Here is an 18,163-nt window from a genome sequence, read left to right on the forward strand (position 1 = left end):
TTCAATATTGAGGCATTGAAATCTTAATCGCTCTTTGCCTAAAAAACAGCTTCAAGGGTGGCGACATTGGCTTGTAGTGTCGCGGCCCATGGGAAAATGGCTTGTAGTGTCGCGGCCTTATGGGAAATATTGCAAAGGAAATGCTTAGAAGACACGGGCTGCAACACTACAGTTGTAGTGTCGCGGCCTGCCTAACAAAATTTCGAAAAATAGATGTTTTCTATTTTTTAGCTAGATGAAGGGGTCTTCTTCAACAGTTTTTGGCAAGAAATTAGAGAGCAGAAGCGACATAGAAGACTTTTTAACAACATTTTTTTGATGAGTTCTTTTCTTCTACTTTCTTCTTATGTTCTTATTTAATCTAGACTTTTATTTAGGGTATTAAGGGAGATTATTTGACATCTTATTATTATTTTAATATAATTTAATTCTTCCTTTAATTTTTTATGTGCATCTATTTCATTAGTTCTTAATTTTATTTAATTGTCTATCAATTAATTATTTATAATTTCGATACAAAATCTAAGAAGTGAGTGTTGATTATGCTCTAGTGAAATATGGATAAATTTCGACATAAGATGAGAGTACATGTGTAGTTTAGATAGCATTTATGGTTTCTTAACTTAATGCCTCTTATATGTTTAAATTTATCACGAGTACAAAACTTACATATAAGTTAAGATTTATATATCCTAGCTAGTCCGAATATAAGTTACTTTAGTAAACTTCTTATTGCATAGAATTTGATATTTAGGAATTAAGTTATATTAGGCTATATAAGATAGATACAATTGAAGTTAATAATCCTAAACTCTAATCATTGTTAATTTTCTTTCTAAATTACTTGCTTTTATTTGCTTTAGATTTTAATATTATTCCTTTTTTTTTTGGTAGATAGAATTAAGAATTTAATTTATTAGTATTTAAGTATAATTCTCTGGAGAACGATACTCTACTTAATATTATATTACTTAAAATCGATACGTACACTTGCGTAGAATAATCTATAACAAGTTGGCAGATGGAGTAGTAAGATCAGGAGAGGCAATAACAAAGTTTAGCTGATAAATTCGCATTCTTGGCTCTGGAGAAGAAACTGAACTTCAAAGAGAGTGATGCGATCCCCCTTGGATTTAGGATTGATAGGGACAGAGCCATATTCGGGTCTGAGACCGCCTAGAATATAGAGAATGAGATTACCATCACTAAATGCTTGACCTGCAGCAATGAGAGACTGTCAGCCAGAGTTTTCATCTTAAGGATATAATCATGGATAGAGAGGGGTCTTTTTTTGAGAGATTGAAAGTGAAATCATAGCTAGAGGATTCGAGCACGAGACTGGGCGGTGAACAAATTCTCTAGCAAAACCCACAAATCACGAGATAATTGGCACTGAAGTACATGAGCCATCATTTCTTATGAAATGATCAGTCTAAGAGCCAACTCAAAACAGCCATGGTAATTTCTAATCCTTGAGTATTTACTCCCTTGGTAATATATGATTTTGATTAGCCTAAATGTTGAGATATTGAGGAAGACAGGGCCGGGTTTGGTGCCCAACAGAAACCCAATGTATTCATGAGTACAAACCGCGGGCAACACTTAAGACTACTAATAGGTGTAGTTTTCCATGTCGAGACGAATGGTAATGAGTGCTGGCAAAGGGACGACTGGAGGTTGAATCGTAGGGATAGTCGGAGTTGGAATTTTGACGACAGACGGAGTTGGAGGAGGAATTGGAGCATTGAAGCCTAAACCTACTGCTTCTTGTCGTGGTTGACTGATTGAGGAGTCAAATTGAGACCCAAAGGAGGCCATTATTAGGACTTAGTTAGTCCTATTTTAATTAGAATTTTTAAGTGTTATTAATTAGTTTTAATTGTATTTCGTGCAATTTTATTTTTTTGGTTATTAATATTTTCAGGTTTAGTATTAGAAAAGAATAGAGCAAATTTGAGAAAAAAAATGTGCAAAAAGTATTAATTAAATGAAGTTTTGTTGATAGAACACAAAGAAAATAATCCAAAAAAGAAATCCAAATGATCTAGATTGATTGGAGCTCCTTCTAATGTTGAAGAATTAGAAAGTAAGGAGTATTGCCTCAACATTGGATTTCAGCGCCAGGTGCAGAAATTTGGCAGCAAGGTCACATAATGCTGGAATCGTCTCTGCCAAAAATCGGGCTTCAAGGGCCACGAAACTACCTTGTAGAGCCGCGACCCGCTATGGAAAAAATTCGAAGGGATCTCGTGCTTACAGGATACGGGCCGCAACACTACAAATGTAGAGTCGCGACCGGCTTGCTAATATTCTAACGAAAAATAGGGTTTTAACCTTAACCCAAAGCTATATATAAATGCCTTTTTGAAAACTTTTAAGGGGTCAATTTTGGAGTACGAAAATTAGAAGCGAGAAGCGGTTCTAAAAATTTGTAATATTTTTTTTTTCGAAGAGTTTTTTCTTTTCCTCTATTTTTTTTATTAATGAAGATTGTTTAACACTTTGTTTTAGTTTAATATAATTATAGTCTTTCCTAATTCTCTTGTGCATTTATTTCATTCATACTTAATTTCTTTAATTATCTGGTCATCAATTAACTAGTAATAATTTCGATACAAAATCTAAAAAATGAGTATTGATTATGCTATAGTGAAATAGACATAGATTTCGATATAGAACGAGAGTGTCTATATAGTTTATGTAGCTATTAGAATTTTTATATTTAATGCCTCCTATGTGTTTAAATTTATGACAAGAGTAAAAAATTTATATATAGGTTGAGATTTATATGTCCTAAAATATAATGGTTGAGATATATATTAGTGATCTCTCACCTAAAAAATAAATTCAAGCTAATGAAATATGTGCTAATATATAACGATCGAGATATATTTTAGGGAAATTATTTCATATATACATTATTTTTAAATTATTTTTTTAAAATTTACGGTTTGAGTTTTTAAAGTGGTTCTTCAGTGATTTCTATGTGGGTTGCTATACAATTTTGGTTGCGATTTAATTAGGTTGCTCCATTAGTTGCAATATAGATTTCTACGTAAAATTCCGTAAAAATAAAAATATATATATTTTAAAGTATAAAAATAAAAAAATCCCAATATTCTAATTAACCAAATCTCAAGGTAAGTTAACAATATTAATATTAGGTAAATACTTTCCATAAAAAAATATTAGGTCTAAGTAATTAAAGTACGTAGTCATGTGTGTACTGCGGATGCATATTGTACTGCATTATAGAAACTGTACTTCCTAAAAGAGGACTTAATTAATACAACGGAAAATTTCTTCATATATATATACACATAATCATAGAACTATTTATATTATTAGCATCAAATCTCTATCAGCTCTTGTTTCTGGCCGGCGGTGGATTATTTTGGATTTATGGTCAAGTTAGCTTCCGAGATAGGTTGGCGTCCGGTCCACGGGACTGTACAGTGCAGTGCTATATATCAATTCTTAGTTAGTTCAATTGTTTTGATCAGCATAATTAATATTTTTGTATATCTATATGTATACACACGTGTGTATATTAACACACGTATATCTACAGTAAATTTCAGCGGCTTAGAAGATCATGGCGTCAGAAAAGGTTTGGATACATATATACAGCATCAGTTTAATTAATTAATTATCGTAATTTTATATCTGTTTTTTTTTTTGAAGAAATTAATTATATATTTTCCTTGACTCTCTTATTATTACATAGGAAAATTATTTGTAGTTTTTATATTTTGCAATATATAACAGATACATATAGCATAGTTATTACAAATTTTACATTTAATTAATTATAACATATTATATATATGTTTAGTATTACACAGAATCAGATTGAAATTACAAAATAGTGTCTAATACTACTATTAAACAATATAAATAATATAATTACTATTTTCTTCATCCACCATATTGTCCAATATTATTTCTAATTTTTCCAAAATCCTATACACAAGTAAAAAACAGAAAATACAGTTGCAGTACTTATTTTGGGCATGACGTAAAGATAAGACAAAGACAGTAACACAGCAAATTTGAGAAAAAAAATAATGAAAATTAAATGTGTTTTAGAAGTTGAGAAAAACAAAATATTTGTTTAACTTGGCACACACATGTACAAAAAATAATGAGAGTTGAATAGTGTTCTGCTACTCTTTAATTATTAGTTTATTATCAATATGAAATAATTCAATTTTTGTTTTGGATATAATAATCAGTGTTTTATTTTGGCCAGTTAAAAGAAGAAAAACAAAGTGGAGTGTAATATGTACACACCGTCTAGCTTTTATTTCATTCCTATCAAGTCATAATTTTTATATGGGATATTGACGGATAAATCACCTGAATTTTACGGTTTGTAACATTTAACCATAAAAAACGAATTTTTGGCGGCTAAACTACTTAAATCCTGGTTCTGTTTTGCTCTGCACACTTTCGTCCAAAAATCATATTTAATTGTCACGGTGGACTGTTCACGTGTACACACTTGTACACGTGACAAGTTTTTAGTAGTCTACGTAATATTAGTTTTAAAAAATAATTATAAATATTTAAAAAATTATTTTTTTTTTCTATTTTTTTTTTCTTTTTCTTCTTCTTCTTCTTTCTTCTTCTTCTTCCTTTGGGTCATTTGGGTCTGTGAACCAGGCGCCGAAGCTGAAACATACAAATCAAAGACTCCCATTGATTTCGTCCAAGTGAATCACCAACAAACATCACTGTTTTTCCTTTCATTTTGAGCAAAATTAAACTCAGCCCCATTAAACCTACCATGAAAACGCTACACCCAAATGACCCAAATGGTGGTGAGCTGAAATACCATATGTACACTTATTCAAACGACTTACTACAATCTGATAGTGCATGCTATGGTGAGCTTTGAATGGACAGCAGCTAAATTCTTCTGGTTCTTCTTCGTCAATTTCTTTTCCTTCCTATATTTCACCTACTACGGCATGATGACCGTTTCCATCACTCCAAATCACCAAGTAGCCGCCATCTTCGCCGCTGCTTTCTATGCTCTCTTCAACCTCTTCTCTGGTTTCTTCATCCCAAGACCGGTAAGTAACCAAGACAAGACCACCATTTTAATTTAAAGAAGAAGAAGAAGAAGAAAAAGAAAAAAAAAATTAATTTTTTATTTTTTTTAAATTAAAAAAAGAAAAAAATTCTGATTTTTTTATTTTTTTAATATTTATAATTATTTTTTAAAACTAATATTACGTGGACCACTAAAAATTTGCCACGTGTACAAGTGTGTACACGTGGACAGTCCACTGTGGCACTTAACTGTGATTTTTAGACGGATGTGTGCAGAGCAAAACGGAACCAGGGTTTAGCTAGTTTAGGCGCCTAAAATTTGGTTTTTGTAGTTAAGTGTTACAAACCGTAAAGTTTAGGTAGTTTAGCCGCCAATATCTCTTTTTATATTTATTAGGTTTGCATGGGTATTAGTGATGTACTTTGTCTCTCTCTATCATGCGGTGATGATCGTAAGACTATTACACATGGAAAATTTGAATTTCTATGCATGCATTACGGGATAATTTTTTCCCTAAACTTAAAATAGGGGGTATTGGTAAAATTAATGGGATAACATTAACTTAATTCCCACAATACCCCCCATTTGAAACATGCTGCCCTCTCTCTCTCTCTCTTTCGCCTCTGTTTCTCTCTTTCTCTCTTTCTCTCTCGCTCGGTGCCGCACCCACACACGTAGACCACCCACCCACGGCAGACCACCCACGACCGATTGGCCTACGTGACCCACGGCCGACCGCCCCCCTCAACCCACATCACCCACGCTGACCGCCCATACCACCCAAAATGTCTAAGATAATTTTTTTTTTTCAATTTTTTCCTTTATTTTTTTGTGCTTAAATTCATGAAATAGAATAATATGTTGCAATTTTGTGTGAAATCTGTTAGTTAAGGTTAGATTTAGGAAGATTAGGAAGAGATTTGTCGAAAATAGAATTTTTCTAATCGGGCACGATGCCCGTCCGATGGTCGAGTCCGATGGGGGCATGGCTGGAGGTTGAAGATGACAACCCGATGGGCCCGATGGCCCGACATAGGGGGTCCGATGGCTCGATGGCCCAATATATGAGGGTCCGATGGGCCCAACGGGTCCGATTCTTTGGTCCCGATGAGTCTGATGGGTCCGATGCCTTGGGCCCGATGGGTCCGATTTAAGTTTAGGTGAAAAGATGGGAAGAGGGAGTTGATGTAATTGGGGGAGGGTATTTTGGGGAAAACAATAAAGTTATCATATATTAAAAATATTAGTGAGTATAAGTTTAGGAAAAAAAATTAAGGTAATGTAAGCATAGAAATTCAAATTATTTGTTTTGTTGAGTATTGTTATATTGGATAATATCATGCTTATTGCTTAATATTTTCATAAGTAGCGTTTTAAAATTGGTTAGCAATATTTTTCAAAATATAATTTAATTAGGGTAAATAGTGGTATAAGTACTCAAAGTTTTAGGTTTGTAAATGGCATAAACCCAATGTTTTCTTTTAGTGGCATAAGTACCCAATATTTATAAAACTGTAATTTTCTTTCAGTTTCATCAGTACAGACTCTGTTATTGTCTTAAACATGACACATATAAGACCCAAATTTTAGATTATTTGGTGTGGACGAAAAATATGTAGTATCAGTTACTTCTAAATCTTTTTTTAATAAATTTAAAACGGAGACGAAAATAGAGAAAAATTACAGTTTTACAAATATTTGGTACGTATGCCACTAAAAAAAATTATTAGGTTTATGTCGTTTACAAACTCAACACTTTAAGTACTTATGTCACTATTTATCATTTTTAAAATATATAAAATTTAATATTTAATTAGAACAATAATAATTTAAGACTGAAAATAATATTAAAGACTAATAGTACATTTTATCAATTATCTATTTTTTTTATTATTACTAATAATTATAAATTAACAATAGTGAGGAGAGACAGATAGTACAATCCTCACACGTGATTCATTACTACTGGGTAGTTGTACATTCATTAATTCATCTTTTACATTTTTTCTTTTCTATTATTAATTAGAGTTCTGCACCACACTGATTTTGCAATTGGCATTATCCTTATGGAAAGGGATCTTACATATGCCTACTTTTCTATTTTCACACCATATCATAATTGCTGCCATCAATTACACCATCTTCAATCTTAATTTTACTTTAAATCATCTTTACCTTCAATTTTTTAACCTTTTTATTCACTTTAAAGTATCATTTCATCTCCCATCACTAGCTACTTTCAATTTTATCAAAGATATTCTTTTTTTATTCTCTTTATTCATCAATATTATGTAATAATTAATATTTAGGATTTAAGACATGTTTATTATTAATAAATATATTTAATTAATAGTAATTTAATTATCATTAATTTAAAACATACAATATAATTATTGTTGTTGTTGTTTTTTAATAAACAAATAAATATGTTTCTAGCTAGTTTATATTTGTAATAATAGTAAGTGTATGCTGTGTTATTTTTTTTTAATATTTTTGTTGTTTTTTAAGGAAATTACTCATGTATTATTTTTTAACTTTTTTTTTTCTAAATTTACCGTTTGGGTTCCTTCGATAGTAGTTACTCCAGTGATTCTTATGTGGGTTGCTCCGTTAGTTACTATGTGGATTTCTATGTGTACGTAAAAATACAAAAAAGAAAAAAAGAACTATTTTAAAATATAAAAGTAAAAAAAAAAAAACCCCAAATTTTTATTTTATTTTATCTCACATATTTACATTACATCCTATATATAAACTTACCTATATCATCTCCATATTATTTAAAAACTAGGGAACTAAGCCGCGCTTTGCCCGATGTTGCCCGATTTTTGTAATTTTTTTTTTTTTAAAATTTGATTGTTTTTACTAATTGTGATATAATAAAAAATGTAATATTCTGATGTGTGTTTTCTAAACAAAGTAATATTTTTTAAGTTATTCGAAACATAATTTCGTAATTTTAAAATACTAAATTATAAGTTTATAAATTTATAATAAACTGAGCTTGTGATTAATGATGTAGTTTTTTTTTATTTAAAAGATTATTTTCTTTTTTACCTCAAAAAAAATAAATTACGTAAAGTAGTTGAGAGATGACTCAAAAAAAAAAACTAAAAAAATTTATTCTATATAAATAAATGAAGAATTTATTTATTTTTTATATAAAATTACAGTTTGATAAAAATAAATATTATAAGAAATTTTAATGACAGATTAGAAGTATAAAATAATAAAAGTAAAAAAAATATTAAATATAAATAAAGAAAATAAATAATATAAAAGAAATATAGATATAATTGCTACCTTCTCTCTTTTATTTAAACAAAAATGTATTGTACTTTGAGTATTTATTTAAAGATAATATAAAAAAAATTTACATGAAAAAAATAAAATTGTATCTTACCTAATATGCTAATTCAATAAAAAAAATTAATTAACAAGTATAAAATATTAAATTTTGGTCTTTTATTTTTATAAGTATGATAAATATATAATTTTAGGCATATCGTAATTAATTTTATTTACTACCTACTACTACTTGTGCAATTAATAATTTAATAACTCTTCTAATTCTTTATGAATCATTTGTTAAAAAAATACTTCATAATTCTTATAATTAATAACTAATTTATATTGAAAAATAATAGCCAAGTTCTTAAATTTATTGGTATTAGTTAATGATAAAAAAAAAATTAAAATTATGATCTTATATAATATTGTTGATCCTTTTTATTATTTCATTATTTAGTATAGAAAAAAATTATATGCAATAATAGCAAGAAAATTAAAATATAAAATATTTTTTGAAAGACATTATATATAGCAATTCTTGAACGATTATTAAAATAAAAATTATGATTGAAAATATTAAATATTTTTGATAGATAAATGCGTAATTAAAATAATTAAATTACACTAATCAATGTTTTAATAAAGATGAATGATATTAAAATATTATTTAGACTTATATATATACTCATCAAAATTATTTTATGATGATGTTTTCATAATTTTTTATATTAATAGTTAAAAATTATTTATTGCAAGGAGAAAAAACTGGAAATATATAATATATTTGAAAAAAGATTATATATATTTATAGAGAATTGCTAAAAGATACTCCTTATTCTTTAACACTCATTTTGATTGGTATAATTAAGTAGCAAGTCCCATATAAATTAAAAAAATAACTTCTAAAAAATATCTTAAACTTATCATAACTTGTACCCAATAAAACTATGCTCATATTTATATCTATTCTATATAAAGTGTGCCTATATAACTGAATTCTTAGTTTATAAGAAATTGTTGACTGATTTTTTTTTTTTAAAAAAATATATATTATTGTGTATTTTTTTTTAAAAAAAAAAAAATTAATCATACATCTATCTAAAATCTCTCTCTATACTCTATTATTATTTTCTAATTTTTTAACCCAATATCAATTTAAAAAATATACAAAAATATCATCCTATAAATCGTGTATTTAAATAAAACTCAAATTATACTATATATAATATTATAAACTCTAAAGTTAATCTAATTAATTTACACGATTTCTCTCTCTCTCTCGGTTAGCTATAATAAAAATTCAACTCAATGTTTTCTCACCGAAGACAATTATTCGAGGTCTTCTCTCTTTTGATATCTTTGTATGAACTTATGATGAAAGGCTCCAAATCAGGTACTCAGACTTTTCTTAATTGCACACAACACACTTTGTTTAGACTATTTTTTTCTTCATCTATGTTTAGTAAAATTTTGTAACCCACCCCAAATTTATTTCTTTATTTACTACTAACAAAATATTATTTTATTTTATGAAAATTGTCTTTTAGTTATTCTCTTTAGTTGATGAAAAAATTGGACAGAAAAATAAAACTAATTAACTTCTTGAATTTATGTGGTAGGTCAAAGAAATTTTTGATATGCATTGGTTCATTGTAAATGAATTTTTTTTATAGGGACATACATGCTTTTGAGTTTGGATGTATGTATATGTGGTAAATTGATTATTTTTTTTTTTTTACTAATGAATTTATATTAATTGAGTTTTAAATTTTGTTTGGATTTAGTTTGAAATTGAAATTTGAGTTTTGAGTTTAAAGAGAATGACATAAGATATACTTTTGATCATTTTTCTTTTCTTTTCTTTTTTTTAATCAAATTCTATTGATTAATTAATATGTAAACAATATATATATAACACCTAAAATAGATTTGACACATTTATTTTGGTGTTGTCATATAAATTGATTATACTGGATATTTTATGCGGATAGATGGAGAAGTTATTATTAAGCGTAATGATGATTTTTGTTGAATGATCACAATATATTTGATACAATGTATTATAACACTACAAAAAACTGATACTTTTAGTGACAATTTTTTAATCACAATATAATTTTTTTGGTGACTAAATGTGACTTTTAGTCACAACAAAATATTATTTGTGACTAAAACATAGTATTTAGTTATAAATTGTTACTAATTTAGTTTTAATCACAACGTGTTGTGACCAAAAAATACATTTAGTCACAACAAATTGTAATTTTTGTGACTAATAATACCTTTAGCCACGGACCTTTTAGTCACAACATAAGAATAATAATTTATAATTAGTCACAATTTCTTCACTTTTAGTGCACAAATTTTGTTGCGACTAAAAGTAAAAAATTTTGTAGTGCAAGAAATAAAAATAAAAATAACTCTATAAAATAGTTAATATTAATCTATACTGACTTAATTACTTTACATTAAAACAATTCAATTAAACTATAAAAATAAATTCAATTACATATATCTATATATAATATGTTATATCATTTATAATAGACTTATATAATACCTAAAATAAAACTAATTATATGTGGAGTAAATACCATTTTGGACCCTGTGTTTTGCAAAAGTTACAGATTGGATCCTGTGTTTTGTTAAATGACAAAATGAACCATGTATTTTCTAAAATAGTAAAAATAGGATCTTGAGCTTAATTTTTGACAGCTTTTTTTTTTTTTTTTAAATACAACCAACTTGAAGACAATGCTTAATACGAACAGATACAAAAAATGTAAACAATTTTGTCATAGCACTTTTAGATCGGATTATAATTAAACTTTATTTTGATAAAAAATCAATTCAGGGTCCTATTTGTACTATTTTAAAAATTACAGGGTCCATTTTGTCATTTAACAAAACACAAGGTCTAATTGGTAACTTTTGTAAAACAGAGGGTCCAAAATAGTATTTACCCTTATATGTGTCTTGCACATAGGGTTGATCTAAAATAAAACTATAACTCGAAAAGTGTTAGATCTCGATTTCAAAATATAATTAATAAATTATTTTTATTCAATTATTTATTGTATCATTGTACATAGAATAAAATTAAGTATACGTGCCAAATACCTAATTTTCTTCTAGTTTATATTTATATATATATATAGACATTCAAACTAATTAATGAATAAGTAATAGGTGAATTGCTGAATTGTCGAGGGCAATTGCATTCAAAGCAGATGTTCATCTTCTACACCTAAGAGCCGCATTCCATGAACATGCATATATTGGGGATGTGTTGGGTGCTTTACGAGACTGTCGAGAGCTGCCCTCTCAGTGGACCCAAGCCATCAAGAAATGCTGGAACTTCAGAGTCGTGTAAACAGCCACGAGCCCTGAATTGTGGACTACAAAGAAGAAAAAGGACCAAAAAAAATGTATCACCTGTATATTAGCAGCAAGCATGTGCATGCAAGGTACATGTCATATGCGGCATTCTGTTTTATTGGGTCCAAGTTTTGGTAAAAGATTTTTGTAACATTATTTATAATTGTGCGTCCATGTTTCCATCGTGACATTATTGAATTCATATGAAGATGCCTCCAGAGCTTGTATATTCATCAAAAAAGAAAAAAAAGAATAAGTAATAGGTAGGAAGGCGAGTCTTTCCTTCCAAAAAGAGTAATTGTTATTACGGTCATGAACAGAAGTTATATATAGTAATCCATCGAGGAGAACAGTACAAAAATAGTACATAATATATTTAAGGATCTAGGTCTTTATCATTGATAAATAATAAGTAAAAAAATGGGTGAATGTACAGACCGATTCTATGGTGCTAAATTCAAAATAATATAAATCCGTGATGAACGTGCTGAAAAATGGGATACGCACAAATAGATGACTATGTATCGTACAATTATTTCTTGCTACCTTATCCGCCTTAATGCATGTGGGTCAGACTGTCATCGTACTATAAAGACTAAATTTTTCTTAATTTACTAGTGTAAAACTTGAAGCAATGACCAAAAACTGTGTTGTATTTTGTAAAAGTTACTCTCAAGTTAAATCTCATTATGAATTCGACACAAACAGTTACAAGACTAAATGAAACAGTAACTACAGATTTACAACAATAACAAACTCTCAACCTCACTTACAATAGAAATAACAGAACTTCATGTACATCTCATAAATCCTAATGAACCCTAGATTTCTAAATATTGAAATGTAAAAACTATATATATACCTGTAATATTGTTCAGTTTTGAGTTGAACCTTGTAAGAGAGAGAAAGACTTCGGGAGAGTGATAGAGAGAGAAGTACATCACTACAACAAAATATTAAAAATAGGAGCGGACGTTCCCGCCTGCAGTATTAATAGGAAATTTTGCTGGTATTGATTATTACCAGCAGCGCCTGCTGGTAATCGCCCAGTCATCAGTAATGAAGGGTTGCAATAACTAATTAAGAGCAGTCAAATCCGATGTCTTGGGGATTAATAGAACAGACCCCCGGTATTAAGTTGCCTCTATTACGTTACAATATATCGGCTATTAAATAAAATACATGCTAGTTGATTCCAATCATGTGTCAATACTTATATAACTTATATTCATTTATTATAATATATATTACATATGCTATTTAAAATTCATAAATCATAATAAATATTATATATACAATACAAAAAATTTTACTTTTAGTCACAATAAAATTTGTGATTAAAAATAAAAAAGTTATGACTAATTATAAAATATTATTCTTACATTATCACTAAAAAGTCTCTTGCCATATGTATTAGTCACAAAATTACAATTTGATGTGATTAAATGTATTTTTAATCACAATAATTGTTGTAACTAAAACTAAATTAGTAAAAATTTGTAATTAAATACTATATTTTAGTCACAAGTAATATTTTATTGTGATTTTTAGTCACAAAAAATTTATATTTTAATTAAAATATTGTCATTAAAACTAACTATTTTTTGTAGTGATAATTATGAAAGAATAAATCATTAATATAATTAAATAAATATATTTGATAATTTAAACATATTACAATTGTTTATATTGATTCAAGTAGATAAAATATTATATACGAAAGAAGTCATCACCTGAAAAACAAAACAAAGTCAATAATTTATATTTGACAAAACATAATTAATTTATAAATATTTTAAATTATGAAAATAAAAGAAAATTACTAACTTGATTTATAACGCATGCATTTATAAATGCTCTCAAAATCAATGAAAAATCAATAGTCAAAGTATTTGATAATGCATCAATAAACATTATATAATAGTAGAATAAAAATATATATAAATAAATTTTAAAATTAATAAAAACAAAATAATGAAAAGTTGGGATTTTTTTTATTTATTATATGTACATATATATTTACGTTTATCAAGTGATTTATTATAGATTATTATATATATATAATTTTTTTAATTAATGAATGAATTAATATTATAAGTTTAATAAAGAATTAAAAACAAAATTAAAAAAAGAAAAACAAAATTTAAAATAATTTTAGAGTGTGATCTCACTATTTTATATCTTTCTTTTATTAAAAGAAAACAACAACAAATATATCGTTGAGTGAAATTATGATATTACTTTACTGTATTTATGCACACGATCATTTGAGTGAAATTATGTATAATATAATTAACTTGCACCAAATGCCAAATAATTATAAAATACCTACGTTGTTTATTGTCTACCTACTTTGTAAAAAGCATATATATTAATATCCTCATGCATGGTGAGTATCTTGCACCAAAACACAGCACTAAACGATATGGCTTCTCTCTCCCTGACTCACCCATTGGCGATCAGTACTACTCCTTCTGCTCCCACTATTCGAATCCCATTTTCCACTAAACACAATCAACTTGGCTTTGTACGTAGAAAACATGCATGCAAAGCCAGTACTAGTACAAGTAACAGTGCTACAACTGATGACGATGAGAACAAAAAAAATCCTAAAAAACTTGACAGGAGAGACATGTTGATAGGCCTAGGAGGACTCTACGGCGTGGCTGGCCTGGCCACAGAGCCGTTCGCCTCCGCAACACCAGTGGCTGCACCTGACCTCTCCACTTGCCACACCCTGAAGGACCCACCACCTTCTGCACCACTCAACCCGGGTGATGTCAAATGTTGTCCCCCATATAGCGATAATATCATTGACTTCAAACCAGCTCGATCATTTACTAGATTACGAATTCGCCCCGCCGCTCATACTCTCGACCCAGACGGCATTGCCAAGTACAAGAAAGCCTTAGAGCTAATGAGGGCTTTACCTGAGGACGACCCGAGAAGCTTCGCTCAACAAGCAAAAATTCACTGTGCTTATTGTAACGGCGCTTATGATCAAGTCGGGTTTCCAAGCCAGTACATTCAAGTTCACAACTCCTGGCTCTTCTTTCCCTTTCACCGTTGGTACTTGTACTTTTACGAAAAGATCTTGGGGAACCTAATCAACGATCCCACTTTCGCTTTACCATTTTGGAATTGGGATCACCCATCAGGCTACCAGATGCCCTCCATATTCGTCGATCCTACCTCTTCGCTTTACGATCAGTATCGAAACCAAAGTCACTTGCCGCCAGCCTTAATCGACCTTGACTTCACAGTGTCTGAAGTTAAGAACCCCACGGCTGCCCCAACAGATGCAGAACAAACCGCCACCAATCTCAAAGTCATGTACCGCCAGATGGTCTCTAATGCCAAAAACGCTACCCTATTTTTCGGCAAACCTTATCGGACTGGTGATGCCCCAAATCCGGGACAAGGTAGCATCGAGAGCATTCCCCACACTCCAGTACATATATGGACTGGCGACAACAGAAGGGCTAATTGGGAAGACATGGGAAACTTCTACTCAGCTGGACGAGATCCCTTGTTTTACAGTCACCATGCTAACGTTGACCGAATGTGGAATATTTGGAAATCTCTACCCGGAGCCAAAAGAGTGGACATAACCGATCCAGATTTTCTCAACACCACGTTCGTGTTCTATGACGAGAATGCTCAGTTGGTTCGGGTCAAAGTCGGTGACTCACTTGACAGTAGAAAATTAGGTTACGTTTACGAAGATGTTGATCTTCCTTGGCTAAGGTCAAAGCCTAGAGCTACTAAGTCAAAGATAGTAAAAATGTTGAAAAAATACGGAGTGGCTTGTGCTGCCGATGCTACGCCGGTGACCCAGTTCCCGATAACGTTGGATAAGACGGTGACGACGGTGGTGGCGAGGCCGAAGAAGTCAAGGAGTAAGCTGGAGAAGGAGGATGAAGAAGAGGTTTTGGTTATTCAAGGGATTGACTATGCCAATAACGTGCCTGTTAAGTTTGACGTTTATATTAACGATGAGGATGATGATGCCGTTACTGGGCCTGAGAAGTCGGAGTTTGCGGGGAGCTTTGCTACGGTGCCACATTCGACTGATTCTGGTGCTACTAACATCAAGACTGAGCTGAATTTGGGGATAACTGAGCTTTTGGAGGATATCGGAGCTGATGATGATGACAAGGTGAAAGTGACTTTAGTTCCCAAGAGTGGTAAGGGCAAAGTTAAGATCGATGGGATCAAGATTGACTTCATCTCTTGAATCTATTGGTTTTATTATATATGTGTATGTTCATGTTTTCCTTCCTACATTTTTAAGCTATGTGATGAACTATGGTTAAGTTTTTTATAAATAAGTGATTGAAGTCCTGGTAAAGTAGAGGTGAGAGTGGATCGATTAATGATGTACCATTCTATAAAGCGAGTCACTTAGTTTCTCTACTGAAGAAAAACAATATAATTATATTTTAGTATGAGCATTATTAGTTACTTTGCCGCCTAACACATGCATACGGATACCGCACGCTGTGATATTGATTAGCGGTTTCTTATATTATTTATTAAAAGTTAGTTAGGATTTTTGTTTTCGACTTTTGACATGTACCAAATCATGCTCTTGGCTTAAACTTTTAAGACCGTTAAAAATTCTCTCTAAACTATTTAAATTATTGAATTTAATGACTTTTATCCAATTTTAGTAAGGGAAATTTAACATGAATGAAAGTTTTAAGAAATATAATTTGGTACAAGTCAAAGTTTGAGAGCATAATTTATTACATAGAAAATTATCGAATTAGTAAAATTAAATGGAATTGGACAAAAATCTTTCAATACAATAATTTCAAAAGTTCATGATGAATTTTTAATGACAAAAAAAAATTAAAGGACATTTGTTATATGTCGAAGACAAAAATTCTAGTTAGCTTTTATTAAATTAAATTATGTGATACCTGATCATGATATTAATTTATACTAATAATAATAATAGTACTTGCGATCATACTGTTAGGCTAGCTCCAACCCTAGTTACATTGGTGAATGTCTTTTTTATTTTATTTTTTAAAATAAAATATTAAAAAACTGACTAATTGAAAGAAAAAAAAAATGACAGAAGCGTAGCTCCTTATATCTTATATTTAAGGTTGAAAAATTAACAATTTTTGGACACTTGGTCCCATTTTTTTACAGCCACCTTTCAATATCAATTGGATTTGGAGTTGCACTTATCAATTCTCCAATTTAGTATAATATGAAAGAGAATTGCTAAAAGTTATAACTGGTGTGTAGAGTTTTGGTGTTTTATTGCATACTAATAATGTAATTAAATATTAATTCATATAATTTAAGAAAATATAAAAAATTTACTGTAATTATAAATCGTAATTAATATCTTTTTAATGTGAAAAATATATCTATGGTATACTGATTTAAAAAAAAAAAAAATGGACATTCATATTTTCTTATAGTTGAAAAAGTATTAAAATCATGAGGATAATAACGTTTAATCTATGTGGTTTGAAAAGTAACAATCGGTAAAAGGTATTGCATGGGGTTCAATTAATAATTGTGAGTAAAATATTATCCCAATATATTTTATAAATAGTATTATTGTTTTCACACAGTTAATGTTAGATTAATATTCTAATGAAACAAACTTAGCAGAATTAGCAGGAAAAAGAAATTCTTAGCATGATATGTATAAAAAAATCCTTGAACTTAACATTTTAAATGGTGTGGCATTAATGTTATCTGGTTGCAGACTGCAGGGTTTGGAAGTACTAAATCTGGATCTGAGTCCTAAAAATATACACAAAAGAAAAATATTAAAAGGTACTAGTTGTGCCTAACACCTTTTTATGTGTCAATATCGCTATTGGTCTAACTAAGTATCGAGTCCTATATAATTTAATATAACAGCTTTTAGAGAGTATCGCTACCCAATCACAACGCGACATATCAAGAAGGTGCTAGGCATCATGATGCCTAAGAACAGCTCCAAGGAGACTGCAAATTGATAGTTTAGTGTATATAATTGATCCAAAGAGGCATCAAATTGAGCAGCAAATTGTAGGATTCTCTACAGTTGTTAGGTTATAATTAACCTATATTTCGAGTCTTTAAAGTTAGCATTATCTCGTCTATTGGTGTCTTTTGGAGCAGTTTTACGCTTGATTTTCATTATTTCAGGTTCCCGGGGTGTTAAAGTTCGAATTCAGTCAAATGGCAAAAAACTGGGACAAACTTGGAAAAAATTGGAAAATTCGGTTCCTGAAGCATCAGTAGTCGCGACCTCCAGAGAGCCAGGTCGCGACCCTTTTTCCTGGTCGCGACCCTGGTCGCGACTTCGTGAGTTTGGCAGAAACTCGGTTTTTCGAGTTTTGCCTGTAGTCGCGACCAGCTTAAATGCTAGTCGCGACTATGTACGGAAATCGCAGATTTGACCTAATTTTGATTTTTCAC

General features: G+C 29.8%; 1 protein-coding gene and 1 long non-coding RNA gene across 3 annotated transcripts in view; both read left to right on the forward strand.

Moving 5' to 3' along the window:
* The first annotated feature begins 3,103 nt into the window (after window positions 1-3,103).
* Window positions 3,104-18,163, forward strand: part of LOC133033539 (uncharacterized) — a 40,404-nt gene continuing 25,344 nt past the window's right edge. Inside the window, exon 1 of one of the 2 annotated variants that reach the window (XR_009685657.1) lies at window positions 3,104-3,610. This is a non-coding gene — a long non-coding RNA (uncharacterized LOC133033539). The remainder of the gene's footprint in view (window positions 3,611-18,163) is intronic. The other variant, XR_009685658.1, reaches the window with a different exon arrangement.
* On the forward strand, window positions 13,982-16,256 carry LOC133033538 (polyphenol oxidase I, chloroplastic-like). The gene has a single exon (XM_061108370.1). The coding sequence runs from the start codon at window positions 14,115-14,117 to the stop codon at window positions 15,963-15,965; it is 1,851 nt and encodes a 616-aa protein (XP_060964353.1). The 5' UTR covers window positions 13,982-14,114; the 3' UTR covers window positions 15,966-16,256.

Source organism: Cannabis sativa, chromosome 1 (genome assembly GCF_029168945.1).
Source record: "Cannabis sativa cultivar Pink pepper isolate KNU-18-1 chromosome 1, ASM2916894v1, whole genome shotgun sequence".
NCBI lineage: Eukaryota > Viridiplantae > Streptophyta > Magnoliopsida > Rosales > Cannabaceae > Cannabis > Cannabis sativa.